This window comes from Haliotis rufescens, unplaced genomic scaffold (assembly GCF_023055435.1).
Source record: "Haliotis rufescens isolate VD_foot unplaced genomic scaffold, xgHalRufe1.0.p SCAF_19, whole genome shotgun sequence".
Lineage (NCBI taxonomy): Eukaryota > Metazoa > Mollusca > Gastropoda > Lepetellida > Haliotidae > Haliotis > Haliotis rufescens.
The window spans coordinates 23,208,686-23,225,002 of NW_025963879.1; the positions used below are offsets into that span (position 1 = coordinate 23,208,686).

At 41.1% G+C, this 16,317-nt stretch overlaps 1 protein-coding gene across 1 annotated transcript in view; it reads left to right on the plus strand.

Annotated features, from left to right (window-relative positions):
- Positions 1–9,715, plus strand: part of LOC124135336 (DNA repair-scaffolding protein-like) — a 39,382-nt gene extending 29,667 nt beyond the window's left edge. Inside the window, exons 15-21 of the mRNA XM_048399011.1 lie at positions 1,146–1,296; positions 1,981–2,142; positions 4,035–4,131; positions 4,763–4,874; positions 5,941–5,994; positions 6,378–6,511; positions 7,923–9,715. Coding sequence (XP_048254968.1) covers positions 1,146–1,296; positions 1,981–2,142; positions 4,035–4,131; positions 4,763–4,874; positions 5,941–5,994; positions 6,378–6,491 — 690 coding nt within the window. The 3' untranslated portion in view covers positions 6,492–6,511; positions 7,923–9,715. The remainder of the gene's footprint in view (positions 1–1,145; positions 1,297–1,980; positions 2,143–4,034; positions 4,132–4,762; positions 4,875–5,940; positions 5,995–6,377; positions 6,512–7,922) is intronic.
- Positions 9,716–16,317: the final 6,602 nt, after the last annotated feature.

Below are 16,317 nucleotides of genomic sequence, written 5' to 3' on the forward strand. Positions count from 1 at the left end.
TGAAGCCTATCTTGCTTCTGATGCTACCGTATGTAATGCTACAAGTTGATGTATTTCTGGTCAGGTGCACATTTTCAGTTTACTTTCACAATGGTGGGATGTTCAAATCCTAGAAGACTATTTCGACATGTTTTCAAGCGGCATCTCTAAGCCAAACTGTCCACTGTGGCTACTACTGCCAGCAGTTCTAAAAGGCCTTTATTAGATGAAGATGTGGGTGGGCACAATGGAATCAGGGAATTCAGCATTGGGATCCGAGATGCCCGGGATTACTTCATCTACAATGAATGTGTCTGATAGTAACATATGAATCAGAAATCCAAGTGATTGCATAAAACAAACATTGGAATAGAGTGAAAAAGCAGCAGCAGTATTGTTTCAGGTAATTGGCTAAATAAATTCCAGTGATGGTCTTTCGACAAGGGGACCGATTCCGTGGTCTAGTGATAGAGCGTCCGCCTGGAGAGTGGAAGGTCCAGGGTTCGATCCCTGGGCCGCCCCCATACCAAGAAATGTTCAAAGATGGTACTTGTTGTTACCCTGTCTGGTGCCCAGCACTAAAGGGCATTAAAGGGCTAAAATAAGGACTGGTCAGCTCAGGGTCAGTATACTGTGTCTGAGTGGGGTATTCATGTTAAATTGCGGCATGGTATCTCAGTGAGCTAGCACTATGAATCGGCATCAGTCCGGACTAGTACAAGCAGCCACACACACAGGCACACACACGTCGCTATATAAGTGCAATAATCTTGGACGCGACATTGAACCCAATTTCATCTCACCATTTGACAAGGGTAATTGTTCAATGACTTATCTTTATTGCAGCAAATTTTCAAAGTTTGTTGTGCATTAGAACAATTGGAATGTTTTCTTGTCTTGTCTTAGTATTTAATTTCTAAAATAATAAATTCCTTGTAAGCCTAAATCAATGTGGCGCCTAAAAGTAAGAAATTGCACCAAGAAAAATATTTCCAGGAGCAATGTGTCTCCCAGGAAAAAGTCTAAGCTTGGAGTGCTGGATGCTTATTTGATTGAATGGTACAGGCATTTTGCGTCACTATCTTAACTTCAGCGTTATATTTGACTTTATCCTGACTCAGGATAAGTATAAATGATATATTAACCATAAAAAATACATTTTTCAGGACACGTCCAAACCAGACATAAATGAAAGCTGGTATGTGACAGACAGCAGTCTACCATCATCATACGCTGTGCTCACATTGTCACCGGACTGTCACATCCCAGCATTAGCAGGGTGTTCAGCTGTCTTCACAGATACCTGTGTGTCCAGTGGTGAGTACCTGTGTGTCCAATGTGTCCAGTGGTGAGTACCTGTGTGTCCAGTGGTGAGTACCTGTGTGTCCAGTGGTGAGTACCTGTGTGTGTCCAGTGGTGAGTACCTGTGTGTCCAGTGGTGAGTACCTGTGTGTGTCCAGTGGTGAGTACCTGTGTGTCCAGTGGTGAGTACCTGTGTCTTTTGTTGTGATACCTGTGCTTCCAGTGTGAGTATTTGTGTCTTGGGGTAATTTGCTGTGCAGAGTTGCATCCCTTAGGCAAGCCAAAGTTCTGTGATCATGGGTTCAAAACCTGGTTCACTCTTCCCGAGGCAAGTGTATCCACTAGCCTATATCAAAGTGTAGTGGTAACACTCTTGCCTCCAGAAGGTGCTATGATGTCAAGGCATGAGAGCAACACGGAGTGAATATTTTATTTATGTTAAAACTAAACCACAGCAGTCTGTAAATGATCAAGTATAGACCTGGGAGACTCGTTATAAGTATCAATGCTAGCTGTTCGAGTACAATATGCACAATCAGCCAAGAGGATCCCAATTAGTCAGCTCTGAAGACAGCATAAAGTACCTGGAATACCAATGGAGCTACTGGCAATAACACAGGCTTCTGAAACAGTCAAGCCATTATTTTCCCCTTAGTTTATACAACCTTACTTGAATAATAAGGACAACATTCTTTGTAGGTTGTTTTCACTGTGATGCTTACACTCGGATAGTGGAAGAAGTGCCTGTCCAGATTGAAGACAGCTCGGTCAGAGAAACACTCAGCAGGCTGGACTCGCTATCAGTGTCCCTCCCAGAAATAACAGCCAGAGTTAGGCCATGGAGCCTTGTGTCTGTACAAGGTAGGTGAACACACTAACAGTGTCCCTCCCAGAAATAACAGCCAGAGTTAGGCCATGGAGCCTTGTGTCTGTACAAGGTAGGTGAACACACTAACAGTGTCCCTCCCAGAAATAACAGAGTTAGGCCATGGAGCCATGTGTCTGTACAAGGTAGGTGGACACACTAACAGTGTCCCTCCCAGAAATAACAGCCAGAGTTAGGCCATGGAGCCTTGTGTCTGTACAAGGTAGGTGAACACACTAACATTGTCCCTCCCAGAAATAACAGAGTTAGGCCATGGAACCTTGTGTCTGTACAAGGTAGGTGAACACACTAACAGTGTCCCTCCCAGAAATAACAGAGTTAGGCCATGGAACCTTGTGTCTGTACAAGGTAGGTGAACACACTAACAGTGTCCCTCCCAGAAATAACAGAGTTAGGCCATGGAGCCTTGTGTCTGTACAAGGTAGGTGAACACACTAACAGTGTCCCTCCCAGAAATAACAGAGTTAGGCCATGGAGCCTTGTGTCTGTACAAGGTAGGTGAACACACTAACAGTGTCCCTCCCAGAAATAACAGAGTTAGGCCATGGAACCTTGTGTCTGTACAAGGTAGGTGAACACACTAACAGTGTCCCTCCCAGAAATAACAGAGTTAGGCCATGGAACCTTGTGTCTGTACAAGGTAGGTGAACACACTAACAGTGTCCCTCCCAGAAATAACAGAGTTAGGCCATTGAACCTTGTGTCTGTACAAGGTAGGTGAACACACTAACAGTGTCCCTCCCAGAAATAACAGAGTTAGGCCATGGAACCTTGTGTCTGTACAAGGTAGGTGAACACACTAACAGTGTCCCTCCCAGAAATAACAGAGTTAGGCCATGGAGCCTTGTGTCTGTACAAGGTAGGTGAACACACTAACAGTGTCCCTCCGTGAAATAACAGAGTTAGGCCATGGAACCTTGTGTCTGTACAAGGTAGGTGAACACACTAACAGTGTCCCTCCCAGAAATAACAGAGTTAGGCCATGGAACCTTGTGTCTGTACAAGGTAGGTGAACACACTAACAGTGTCCCTCCCAGAAATAACAGAGTTAGGCCATGGAACCTTGTGTCTGTACAAGGTAGGTGAACACACTAACAGTGTCCCTCCCAGAAATAACAGAGTTAGGCCATGGAACCTTGTGTCTGTACAAGGTAGGTGAACACACTAACAGTGTCCCTCCCAGAAATAACAGAGTTAGGCCATGGAACCTTGTGTCTGTACAAGGTAGGTGAACACACTAACAGTGTCCCTCCCAGAAGTAACAGAGTTAGGCCATGTAGCCATGTGTCTGTACAAGGTAGGTGAACACACTAACAGTGTCCCTCCCAGAACTAGGCCTTGGAGCCTTGTGTCTGTACAAGGTGTCCCTCACAAAAATAAGACCAATACAAGAGAAACATTAAATTAGATATTAAATATTACATATCATTAAACAAATATTCAGAGTCTATTCTGGGAGTCTTTTGTGCATAATAGACAGCTAGTCTACTTTGTAGTCTGATATCAGGAAGATATCTTCTGTCAAAAATGTATGGAATACTTTCTTCTTTGGTTCAGATGGCCCAACAGACAACCAGCTAACTGTCTGCTATGTAGCTGTCCCAGGAACAGTTTTCCCAACTACCAGTGTTTCACTGCCGTGGTTAAGGCACTGGGACTGTGCAATGAAATCTAATTCAGTGGGATTAAGTTGTTGCCATTTAACAAGGTACCAACTGCATCACAGCTGGAGCTGTACATCAGATTTATAAAGGAAGATACATGTAATTATTTTGTATTTATCGAAAAAAGTGTCTGCATAATAGATAATTCAGGTGTAATCTGTGTGACTTGGACGTTGGTGTTTCTGACCTGACTGTGGTTGCAGGTACAGTAGGCAGTGTGGATGAGGATGCAGCCTACAGCTGGGAGGAATGTGATGGGTGTGGCAGTGACCGGCTTGTGGAGGACCGAGAGAGACCAGGGTCAGTGACGTGTATCCTCCTTCACTATGACGCCGATTTAGTCAACAGTGCAATCATACTCTACATGTGACACCAATGCATAGTGGCAAGTGGTTACCACATGTGAAAACCTCTTGATAACTTTAAATCATAATTATTAAAATATTAAAGCTTGTTTCATCTCATGGTTTGATGTTGATTATATATTTCAATAAATTAAAGGAGAATTTACCTCATTTGAAGCCTTAATTATTATTTTTTATTTTGAATATTGACTTCGTGTGGGCTCCTTACTTATTGCTTTAGCTATCAGTGTCAAGAAAATAACATTAATTGGCTCCCTAGACAGAAATTAAACTCTGAGTACATAGAGGCCCTTTAAAGCTGCATGGTGGAATAAAAAGTTGGAATTAATGTGAAATACACATATTGTTTAACATAGTTGATGTTATTTTTGCAATTTTGATCAAAAACCCTCTCTCTCATGTCACCAGAATAACACTGATTAATACTTTAATGATTAAAGGTTAAAAAAATTGAATACACAGTAACACCTCAAATCTGAAAACACATATTGTTTATCTACACTGCAGTATGCAAACGTTTTTGTAGATCAATGTTTGTTCAGAATGTGAGCATGTGCTTATTGCAGAGCATCTAAATGTGTGAGCTGTCACAGACAAGTTACCTCCCCTGTCACAAGAATGAAGTTGGAGGTGTACTTGCATTCCAACAATTTCAAGGGATCTGTCATCAGAGTAGATGTATGTATGTTTGATGCTTTTCAATGGGGATGGGGTCTGCACTGTGGCTTTCAGGGTTGAATTGTGATTGGAATGAACAATGAGTGAATGTTGTGTTACGCCACAGCTGGTAATATCCCAGCTATATCAAAATGACCTATAAATAGTCCAGTGTTGACCAGACAAATCAATGACCAAAAGCATGAACCACAATCCACTTCATTTTACTTATTGTAGTGACCATGTGTAGTGTAGTGATGCTAGTGTCTCTATGTTTATTGTAGTGACCGTGTGTTTGCCGTGTAGTGATGCTAGTGTCTCTATGTTAAAGGGTGGCCTTAATGTAGTGACCGTGTGTTTGCTGTGTAGTGATGCTAGTGTCTCTATGTTAAAGTGTGGCCTTATTGTAGTGACCGTGTGTTTGCTGTGTAGTGATGCTAGTGTGTCTATGTTAAAGTGTGGCCTTATTGTAGTGACCGTGTGTTTGCTGTGTAGTGATGCTAGTGTCTCTATGTTAAAGTGTGGCCTTATTGTAGTGGCCGTGTGTTTGCTGTGTAGTGATGCTAGTGTCTCTATGTTAAAGTGTGGCCTTATTGTAGTGACCATGTGTTTGGCGTGTAGTGATGCTAGTGTCTCTATGTTAAAGTGTGGCCTTATTGTAGTGACCATGTGTTTGCTGTGTAGTGATGCTAGTGTCTCTATGTTAAAGGGTGGCCTTAATGTAGTGACCATGTGTTTGCCGTGTAGTGATGCTAGTGTCTCTATGTTAAAGTGTGGCCTTATTGTAGTGACCGTGTGTTTGCTGTGTAGTGATGCTAGTGTCTCTATGTTAAAGTGTGGCCTTATTGTAGTGACCATGTGTTTGCTGTGTAGTGATGCTAGTGTCTCTATGTTAAAGTGTGGCCTTATTGTAGTGACCGTGTGTTTGCCGTGTAGTGATGCTAGTGTCTCTATGTTAAAGTGTGGCCTTATTGTAGTGACCATGTGTTTGGCGTGTAGTGATGCTAGTGTCTCTATGTTAAAGTGTGGCCTTATTGTAGTGACTATGTGTTTGGCATGTAGTGATGCTAGTGTCTCTATGTTTCAGCTCCAGCAGGCCACCATAGAGAAGCTGCTGCCATCAGAGGGACACACAGATGAGGTAGGATCAGGGCCAGAAACCTGTGTCGTCATGTGTACTGTACAACGTTTTTTTACATAGGGAATGTTTTTTGCCAAAGAAAACCCAAACAAAGAACACTGTATATCTTCAGTAAAACCTTGTTAACTTCAACTGCTTGGGGCCATTGTGTGTGAGTGTTGTCGAGTTCCCTGTATTTTGAGACAAGTGGAGTGCCGATGTAAGACAGTAGTGCCAGTGAAGATACTGCAGTGACATTAAAGTTACATTGAAAATAATTATTCATTTAATGAAGTTCCGACCTCCCAAGGTTTCACTTTTTTCTCAGAAATATAAAATATTATCATTATATAATACACGACACACCGCCATGTGGCCTCATGTCATGTTCCCTCTACTTTCAGGGCTGTGATATTGACAGTATATTGAACAAGGAAGTGGGACCACTGCACTGCATTGTCAAGTCCATCACAAGTGAAACTGACAACACAGAAATATTCCTGCAACAGATCACATGACCGGAGCGTTTGAACAATGAGTGAGTGAGTGAGTATGGTTTTACGCCGCTTTTAGCAATATTCCAGCAATATCACGGCGGGGGACACCAGAAATGGGCTTCACACATTGTACCCATGTCGGGAATCGAACCTGGGTCGTCGGTGTGACGCCCGAACGCTTTAACCAGTAGGCTGCCTGACTGCCCCTTGTTTGAACAACAAACTTTCCATCTCTACCATCCCATTTCTCAACAGGAGTGTGTGGATATGAACGTACAGTATGTTGCCTGTAGTGGATGTATCATGGAAGGACCAAGTCCATCAATAATAAAAATGTTCAAAATATGTTCATATGTTCCGAGTTGAATCTGAGTCATACTATTTTGGTAACTGAAAAGTCAGGAAAAATACATTGTGTGTGTATTGTGGCATTCTGATTTGATTTATGTCAATCCATACTGTACAGTCTAAATTACAAGTTATGAAATCGTTTTGCTCTCATTATGTACCACAAGAAGTGAAGCAATACTCCATGCCTATACCATAAGTCCCTAATGTTGTATTGCCATAAGTAATGGGGTCTAGGATTATTTCTACCCCCCACCCCTGGCCTATTCCCACCTCCCAATTGCCCACCGGGTCAAGGGTCACTCAACAACTTCATGGTTCAGGGCACACAGTAGCATAACCTTCATCCCTACACCGTAATGAACTAATCCATGCAATGCCATTGTCAACAAACATGGAAAAAAATTATGCTTGTAGTTTACTGTGTATTTATACTAACATATTAAAAAAATATTATTAATGTAAAGTCCTTATAATTGACATTTTATCAGAATGACAAGATTTGATATTTTTTAAAGACTAACAATAACAGTGATAAATATTAGACACAGTTGGCAGACATTGATCACTTCCCTTTTAGTCCAGTTTTAGCAGTCGCCCAGCATCATCAAGGAACTGGAGTGGGCTCACTACACCGATCTGTAGATGTTCCTTGAGTCTGACCATACGTTGCTCCAGTTTGGGGTAGAATTGGTTTGCTCACTGGCTGTCAGTAAGATAGAGATAACAATAGCTTGCCTATGAACACACCCATTTCTTTGTCAAAACTCTTAACTTATCAAAACACTATTATCTACTGTTTGTTTGTTTGTTGTTTAACACCGCACTCAGCAATATTCAAGCTATATGACGGTGGTCTGTAAATAATCAAGTCTAGACCAGACAATCCAGTGAGCATTGATCCACGCAATTGGGATCGATGACATGCATCAACCAAGTCAGCGAACCTGACCACACGATCACGTTAGTTGCCTCTTACGACAAGTATAGTCGTATTGATGAGATAAATATGTTACAAAAACATGTTACATATATGTAAAACTACAAATAAATATAATCATGTTTTCAGGAAACCATCACCTGAAACATTGCTCTTGTTTACAGGATTTAAACAATACCATAACCATTTGGCGTCCGACAAGCTTCTTCACCCTGGGAACTGGATTGTGGTCCAGGGATTTGTGTATTGACATAAGTGAGTGTACATTAAGTACAACAAACTGTATGAACTGAAGTTGTCATTTTCCAGAGGCAAGAGTGTCCACTAGCCTAGCAGTAGATAGTTAGATTAATGGCTTATTCAAGTTTTTGTGACAAATGTTTGTCATCGAAATGGAAATGCTCTTTGTGCTGGATTTTCAAATTTCCAAGAATTGTTGTTGAAGATTTTCAAGGTGTATAAAACAGAAAGTGATTGCATTGATTCACCTGATCTACACAGCTGAGTCATAAGAACAAGACATGTGATTTCTCTATCTGTGACGTTCATTGAAAAGTGCATGGATGTAACAACAAAGTACACAGCCTGTTCAGATGAGAGTTTCAGTACATACCCGGTACACAGATCGCATTTACTCTAATTAGCCATGTAAGTTTTGAGAACTGATCTGGTAGTCCAAGTATTGTTATCTGTTTTGGTATGTTACTGTGTTACCTCAGGGGTTAAGCATACTGCATAATATAAGAAAGCTACGCTATAAATTGAAGAATGAAGCATGGTATATTTCATGATAAAACATTGTTCTATCATTACGTCATTTCTGGAGATTGGAACAACACTCGCAACTTTATGACGTTGTAAATAGGACAATATTTTTTAGATGGAAGTGTCTATTGACACCCATAGTGATGATTGCACCCAAAGATGGAGTTGTCCAACATTGCCAAGGTCAGATTGTATTCGGTGAGTCATCATTTTTTAAATACGGGTAAATGTTTTTAAAGCTTGTACAATTTATTGACATCCTTAAAAAGGCTCTACAAAATGTTGATGTCTCATATAAGAAATAAACGACTCGTGGTCGTTGTTTATTGCACCATAAAACACTGCAGGAAGAAAAAAGCACACGGGCTGCGCCCTTCATGGTTTATTCTCCCTGCAGTGTTTTATGGTATAAGTAATGACCATGAGTCATTTATTGCTTATATAATGACACACATACACTTTCTTAGAATGTTTGGCTAGAAGATGATCTCCTTGCATTGAGTACTTCCCAACTGACAGAGCTCTTGTTTTGATTCTGAAGGTCAGTTTGAAATACAAAAAGCAATCTAAAGCTTGTCAAATCTGGAGAATGTAATCATGTACAAGCAAAGAGGACTATTTGCTTCTACATGTATATACAGAAATATGGCAAAATGTTTATCTTATGTCTTCAATACTGGCTATCCTCATGTTGTTAAAGCTATCCCTTCAGTAAAAAGAGGTGTTTTAATATTGAACTTTCATATGCCAATATCCGACAGCTAATATTTATTTGTTGGAATTGTTGGTTATTTCATCATATAAGATATAAGACTTCTTATTACAAGGCTACCTTGCCACATTACCAAAGCTTACCAGGAACTCGTTAGACAATCATAACCACTTTCTTCTATTTTTGCAATCCCTGCTTCAATTGTTTTTTTTAGTATATGTATTCATACATATTGTATATGTATAACTGGCTTCAGTCTTCCCTGTGTCTACAGATCTGGTTCATAATTTGTTATTCCATAATGCCATGGCCGCAGTGGTCTGTTTGAGATAGTTTTCTGAAAGGTCTATGGGACTTGTGGTTAATATAAATATGGCCTTATAGGTAACTGAATCGAAAGTATGTACATTTTTAATTTTGTCAACAATTGCTTATAACATGTCACGATTGGTCTTGTAGTTCTTAAAATTCTCAACAGTTTGTTCCTTGTTCAGTTCTATTTGCCTTTAAACCCTGCAATGCATGACATTTTGTTAGAAAGTCAGTAAAGAGAGGGGACATTGCCTACATGTCGATTCTTCACAAAGGAATGCGGCTTCACCTAGCTTTGGCCTGAATAGGCTACTGTGTTATTTACTGTGAAAAGACATTGTTTATGAAATTCAGCATGTATGGGGTTAATCGCATAGTAGTCAAAAACATGGTTTGATATGTAATACAGGGAAAGGAAATTGTTCATACTGTTTTAAACATGCCAGTGTTGATTAAATATTTCAGGGAAATCATTTTATTGTAAATTTAATCTGATATACAAAGAGTTTGCTAAAAAAAAATTCTTGTGTATTGTACTGACATTGTTAATATTACCTGTAAATAAGTGTTCATTTATTCACTACATCACCTGCTTATGTTTCTGCAGCAACTTAATTATCATCATTATCGTCAGTGATCAGAACATCACTCTAGTTCACACGTTTTGTAGTTTCCACAATTTCAGTTGTCATCACCATAGACTGACCATTCAACTCTCTCTGATCGAGACCGCCTCCGTGGTCTAGTGCTAGAGCGTCCGCCCGGAGAGTGGAAGGTCCAGGCGAGTTCCAGCCGAGTCATACCAAAAGACGTTAAAAGATGGTACTTGTTGTTACCCTGTCTGGTGCTCGGCATTAAGGGGCTGAAACAAGGACTAGTCGGCTCGGAGTCAGTATACTGTGTCTGAGTGGGGTATTCATGTGAAAATGCGTCATAGTAAATACCAGTTTACTTTTATCCCACGTCCATTTTTCACTCCCGTGGATATAACATCCATACAGTACATATGTTAAACTATCACTAACTATATAGGCCCGTGAAGATCCGGGGTAGAATGGGTCTTCAGCAACCCGCATGCTTGTCATAAGAGGCGACTAACGGGATTGGGTGGACAGGCTGGTAGACTTGGTTGATGCATGTCATCAATCCAAATTGCGCGGATCGATGCTCATGATATTAATCACTGGATTGTCTGGTCCAGACTCGACTATTTACTGACCGCCGTCATATAGCTGGAATATTGCTGAGTGCGGCGTTAAACAACAAACCAACCAACCAGACTACTTTACATGACGTCCTGAAAAAAGGACATAACGAAATGAATAAAAAAACAGAAACTAAAATGACATACTTAGTACTCACTACATGCCCACCTCAAACCCACAACATGTAATTTATCGAAGCAATACTGTAGTGTATGAAGAACTGCTTCTGGTTTTGACTGTCCTATGAACGAGACCTGCACAGGCTTTCACTCTTAAGTTATGGCTTTAACTTCAAGCAAAATGTTCTTTACCTTGAAACATTCATAACAATTATCTTGTGGTAACTATGGTCATTGTTCAAATCTGCTCCGACTTGAACATATCCATATCCACGGAAACCATAGCCAAAGTGTCAAAATATCACTTAGGCATTTCACTTATATTATACCTTTGGTATGCACACTATTTTGAAATAAAATGCATCATTAGCATAGTTAGTTTCTGCAATTACTTTTCGTATTCCCCTTGAATATAGTGGTAACGCGATTTCGACACACTGACAACTTACTTTATGAAGCTGTTAATTTGCATATGGCCACGGGCAAATATGTTTTACTTTTTATCTAGGGTCATATTGTAGGTTTCTGTTTGTAATTATTATTTTGCGTTTTTGCTATTTGTTTTTAATTGTCATGGCAGCTGCTTTTGTTTCGATTGTTCATCATCCAAAACCAACCACGCCACACAACACAACACGAAGGAACGTTGTTCCCTAGATTTATTCATTCCAGCTAGGTTTGTCAGCACCATTCCCGTGCTCGTGGGTTTCACCGAAGTGGTAAACGTCTGAGACCTGCATCACTTCGGACTTTCCTCCCACATTAAGCTGACACGCCGCGATATAACTGGAATACTGTTTAAAGCGGCGTTAAACCCAACTCTCTCACTCTATTTATTCCAGCAAATGAACGGGTATTTCGTGAAGCTTAGTTCATTATGGACCAAACTATCGAGAGAAGCCTCCTACCAATTTGGATCATAACTTTTCATCAGTATGGATGCTTGTCGAAACATATGACAAATCATAGGTCAAAAGAGAGGATGAACTTGTTAGATTTCTTTCAGAACGGGTTAAATCAGTGTATCGTTGTCATTGGTAGATTGCACAGACTGAAAAAAAAAGAGAGAAACAGAATTGGAATGAACACTTTCTGTCCGAGCCAGCTGTTATCCAAAGTCTGGCTGCCCAACATGAAATGTTTGTAGTTTCACTCTGACATGGTCGCAATTAACATAAGATAAAAGCGTCAAAAGCCCTTACATATCTGTAATATAAAACGTCAATGCGAGAGAATAGCCAGTCTTGATTATCCCCCGAAAGAGATCTCACTTGGCGTAAAGGGCAAAATAGCTGTGGCGTAAAGGGCAAAATAGCTGTGAAAGTGATATGGATGGACTGCTAAAAATGGTGGCATCAGGTGTTACCGAAAAGGGCAAGCATGAAATATCTCCCAAAAGCAGAATGGATTGTACGATTGCAACTATATCATGAACATGTGTTTAAGTGATGATTTCTCGATTTTACCTTATCCAGCATAACAAACTCAATATTCACTGAGGGGGCACGGGTGGCCCAGTCGTCTAAGGCGCCGCGATTCGCTGTGCAGAGTTGCGTCCCTTGGGTACGCCAGAAACCTATGATTGTGGGTTCGAATCCCGTTTCGCCCCAATTATGTTTCTAGGTTTGTCAGCTCCATACCCGTGCTCGTGGGTTTCACCGAAGTGGTAAACGTCTGAGACCTGCATCACTTCGGACTTTCCTCCCACATTAAGCTGACACGCCGTGATATAACTGGAATACTGTTAAATACTGCAGTGGGTATAGGCAATGAGCTGTTTTCGGTTGAGCTCGGTGGTGAGGGCCTGGGTTGGCTCACAGACAAGCCACTTGTAATATGGCCCATTTTCTTCAATCAATACGGTTTCTCTAAATCCCCAACAGCTGCCTGTACAGTGAGGTTAACGTATAAATACAATGTGCATGCTTATGTAGGTATCTGATTATGCGCGGGAGTAAACCAATAAATATTCAAATATTCAACATTCCTGTTTTACTGTTTCAAAGCTACATGCAATAGTAATCATCTTGAAGGTAAACGACAGAGCATTGCAACCACGGTCGGCAAGTATTCGTGTATTGAGCGACATGCGCCCAGTACCATTTTTTCTCCTTATGTAACAATATAGATATTTGCAATAACGCTAAATAATCACTGTATGTCTTTATCGGGTCTGGTAGATATTCATATATAGTCGACAGACGCTCAGGGCCGGTGATAAATATATCATCAGTGTGTGTGTGTGTGTGTGTGTGTGCACAATCCCAACTCACTGCTTAAAATGTATATTATATTTTTCAAGTAAACCAAACCGTGCTATTTTTTACTATTTCGCAAACAATCCTAACTATTAATAGTAGGCCGTGACACAGCGCACTCTCGGTACAAGTACAACCCATATTTTTTCTGTTCTTTGTAGTTTCTGTACTTTGTAGTTTCTGTACTCGGTATTCTAGTCGTATTTAAGAATTGGGTGTCGCCTTTCATCAACTTTATCTATGGGGTTTGGTTCAGATCTGGACACATCAAATGTTGGTGTTGCTGGTGGTTTACATCCCACTGTTTCGATCATTCAACACATGCACAACAACATAGTAACCTTTGATCAGTCGAAACTGCCTGGAAATCTGTGAGATCTTGTACTCCCCTAACACGACCATTGTGTCATATCCAGGGTGGTTTCCGACTACTTCACCTTGGTTTGATCCTCTTTGCAGTCTTCCTCTTTCATTGGTTAACATAGGACACGTGATAAACGATTGCGATAAAACCACCTGACAGTGTTATGACGAAACGCTGTTGAAGTCAGGTTGACATTCTGGTGGTGAAATGAAAGTAACCACTGACTAACTGTTACAAAAGTAGGTCACCTCGAGTAGTTGCTCATATCAGTGTATGCGTTTAACATGGACGATGTCGGTTGGCTTTTGTAAAAAAAAACAACATATGGCCGCTGGTCGTTCTCTTCTGTTGAAGTGATTACCTCTTCACAATGACCTTGATGTCAGGTTCGTCCCATTAAACAACCCATGCCGTTGGTTAAAATTGCGCATGATGCAAAAAGTATTGACTATAATAAATATCAATTTCTGTTGAAGGAGTTGCGCCATGTCGCTCGTCATGACGGAGACCCGGGTTCGATTCCCGACATGGGCACAATGTGGGAAGCCAATTTCTGGTGTCCCCCGCCGTGATATTGCTGGAATATTTCTAAAAGCGGCGTAAAACTATACTCACTCACTTACTGTGGGAGGAAAATGTAAGATGAGACAGGTCGAACACACGAGCAGGGGTACAGTGATGATAAACCGAAAATTGCGGGATGTGGGATTCGATCCCAGGGTCTGCGAATCCTGGAACAGCTAACGGATTTATGTTGAAACAGTAAGATAAAGGCAAAACAATAAGCTGTAACAACAAATACTTTGTATCCCCTTCACTCAGTAGTGAATTCAGATTTTCCTTTAATATAGCGACGATCTCTAGCCCATTTTTATATTGAGTTGTTCCTTAATACTTAACGCTTTTAAATGTTCCGCAACTAGTTTTAAATCTTATCTGTGATATTCTAGTTATCATACTGTCCTTCGATGACAGATTTTTATAAAGTTTAAATATATGTATATTTCATGTATAACTTCTCGTCACGATATGGCTGAAATATTGCCGATGTGACGTAAAGCATTAACTCACTCACTTTAATATAGCAAATGTAAAACGCCGCACTCAACAATGTTCAAGCTATATGACGGCGGTCTGTAAGTAATCGAGTCTGGACCAGACAATCAAGTGATTGACAACATGAGCATCGATCCATGCAACTGGGATACGAGCACATGCATTAACCAAGTCTTCGAGGCTGACCACCCGATCCTGTTAGGGGGCCACGGGTGGCACAGTCGTCTGTCGCTGTGCAAAGTTGTGCCTGAGGGTCAACAGATGAGCACGGGTGGCCCAGTCGTCTAATGCGCCGCGATTCGCTGTGCAGAGTTGCGTCCCTTGGGCACGCCAGAAACCTATGATTGTGGGTTCGAATCCCGGTTCGCCCCGATTATGTTTCTAGGTTTGTCAGCACCATACCCGTGCTCGTGGGTTTCATCTAAGTGGTAAACGTCTGAGACCTGCATCACTTCGGGCTTTCCTCCCACATTAAGCTGACACGCCGTGATATAACTGGAATAACGTTAAAAGCGGCGTTAAACCCAACTCACTCACTCACTCACTCACGATCCCGTTGGTCGCCTCTTACGATAAGCATAGTCGCCTTTTACGGCAAGCATGGGTTGCTGAAGACTTCACGGGTCTACGAACCCACATAATATGCCATGCTAAACATTGGCTGTGGACATTCAGTAAGAAACTAAGGAAATTATGCGACATAAAACCCTGTTTTTTTGTTTTTTTGTTTTTTTGTTTACAAATAAATTAGATGAAGCAAAACTCCCTTTGGGTTTCATTCTTATGTACCTGTATTATACCTGTATAGTGGGTTGATAAAATACAAGACCATCAGTTCAGTTCAGTTTATTCTCAGAAAGATCACCAACGATGGTACATGAGAGGTGAGGTGAAATGGGGTTTAACGTCGCGTCCAAGATTATTGCACTTATATAGCGACGTGTATGCTGGTGGGTGGTTGGTTTGTTGCTTAACGCCACACTCAGCAATGTTCCAGCTATATGACGGCGATCTGTAAATAACCGAGTCTGGACCAGACAATCCAGTGATTGATTTCATGAGTATCGATCCACGCGATTGGGAACGATGACATGCATCAACCAAGTCAGCGAGCCTGACCACCCGATCCCGTTAGTCGCCTTTTACGACAAGCATAGTCACCTTTTACGGCAAGCATGGGTTGCTGAAGACCTATTCTACCCCGGATCTTAACGGGTCCGACGTGCATGTACGTGTGTGTGTGTGTGTGTGTGTGGCTGCTTGTACTAGCCCTGACTGATGCCGATTTATAGTGCTAGCTCACTGAGACTCCGAGCCGATTAGTCCTTGTTTTAGCCCCTTAATGCCGAGCGCCAGACAGGGTAACAACAAGTACCATCTTTTAACGTATTTTCGGCTGGGGATTGAACCCCGGACCTTCCGCTCTCCGGGCGGACGGTCTACCACTAGACCACGGAGGCGGTCTGGTACATGAGAGTATATATATAATATAAATTCATATATAATAATAATCAAGATGACAGGGGTAAAATGCAAATACAAATATGACAAAAATAAAGTGACAATAATCTCATACACGTATTTTAACAGCTTCAACATTTCTAAAGATGGTATTGATGAATTTGGACAAGTTTTCCAGTTTTCTAGTGCCGGATAAACATATTTTTTTTCAAATTTATACATATTAGGCCATTCAGAGAGATCTTTAGGTATGTACATAGACCGCCACTGGAGAAGAGCTTCACATCAGCATCATATTGTGTGAAGA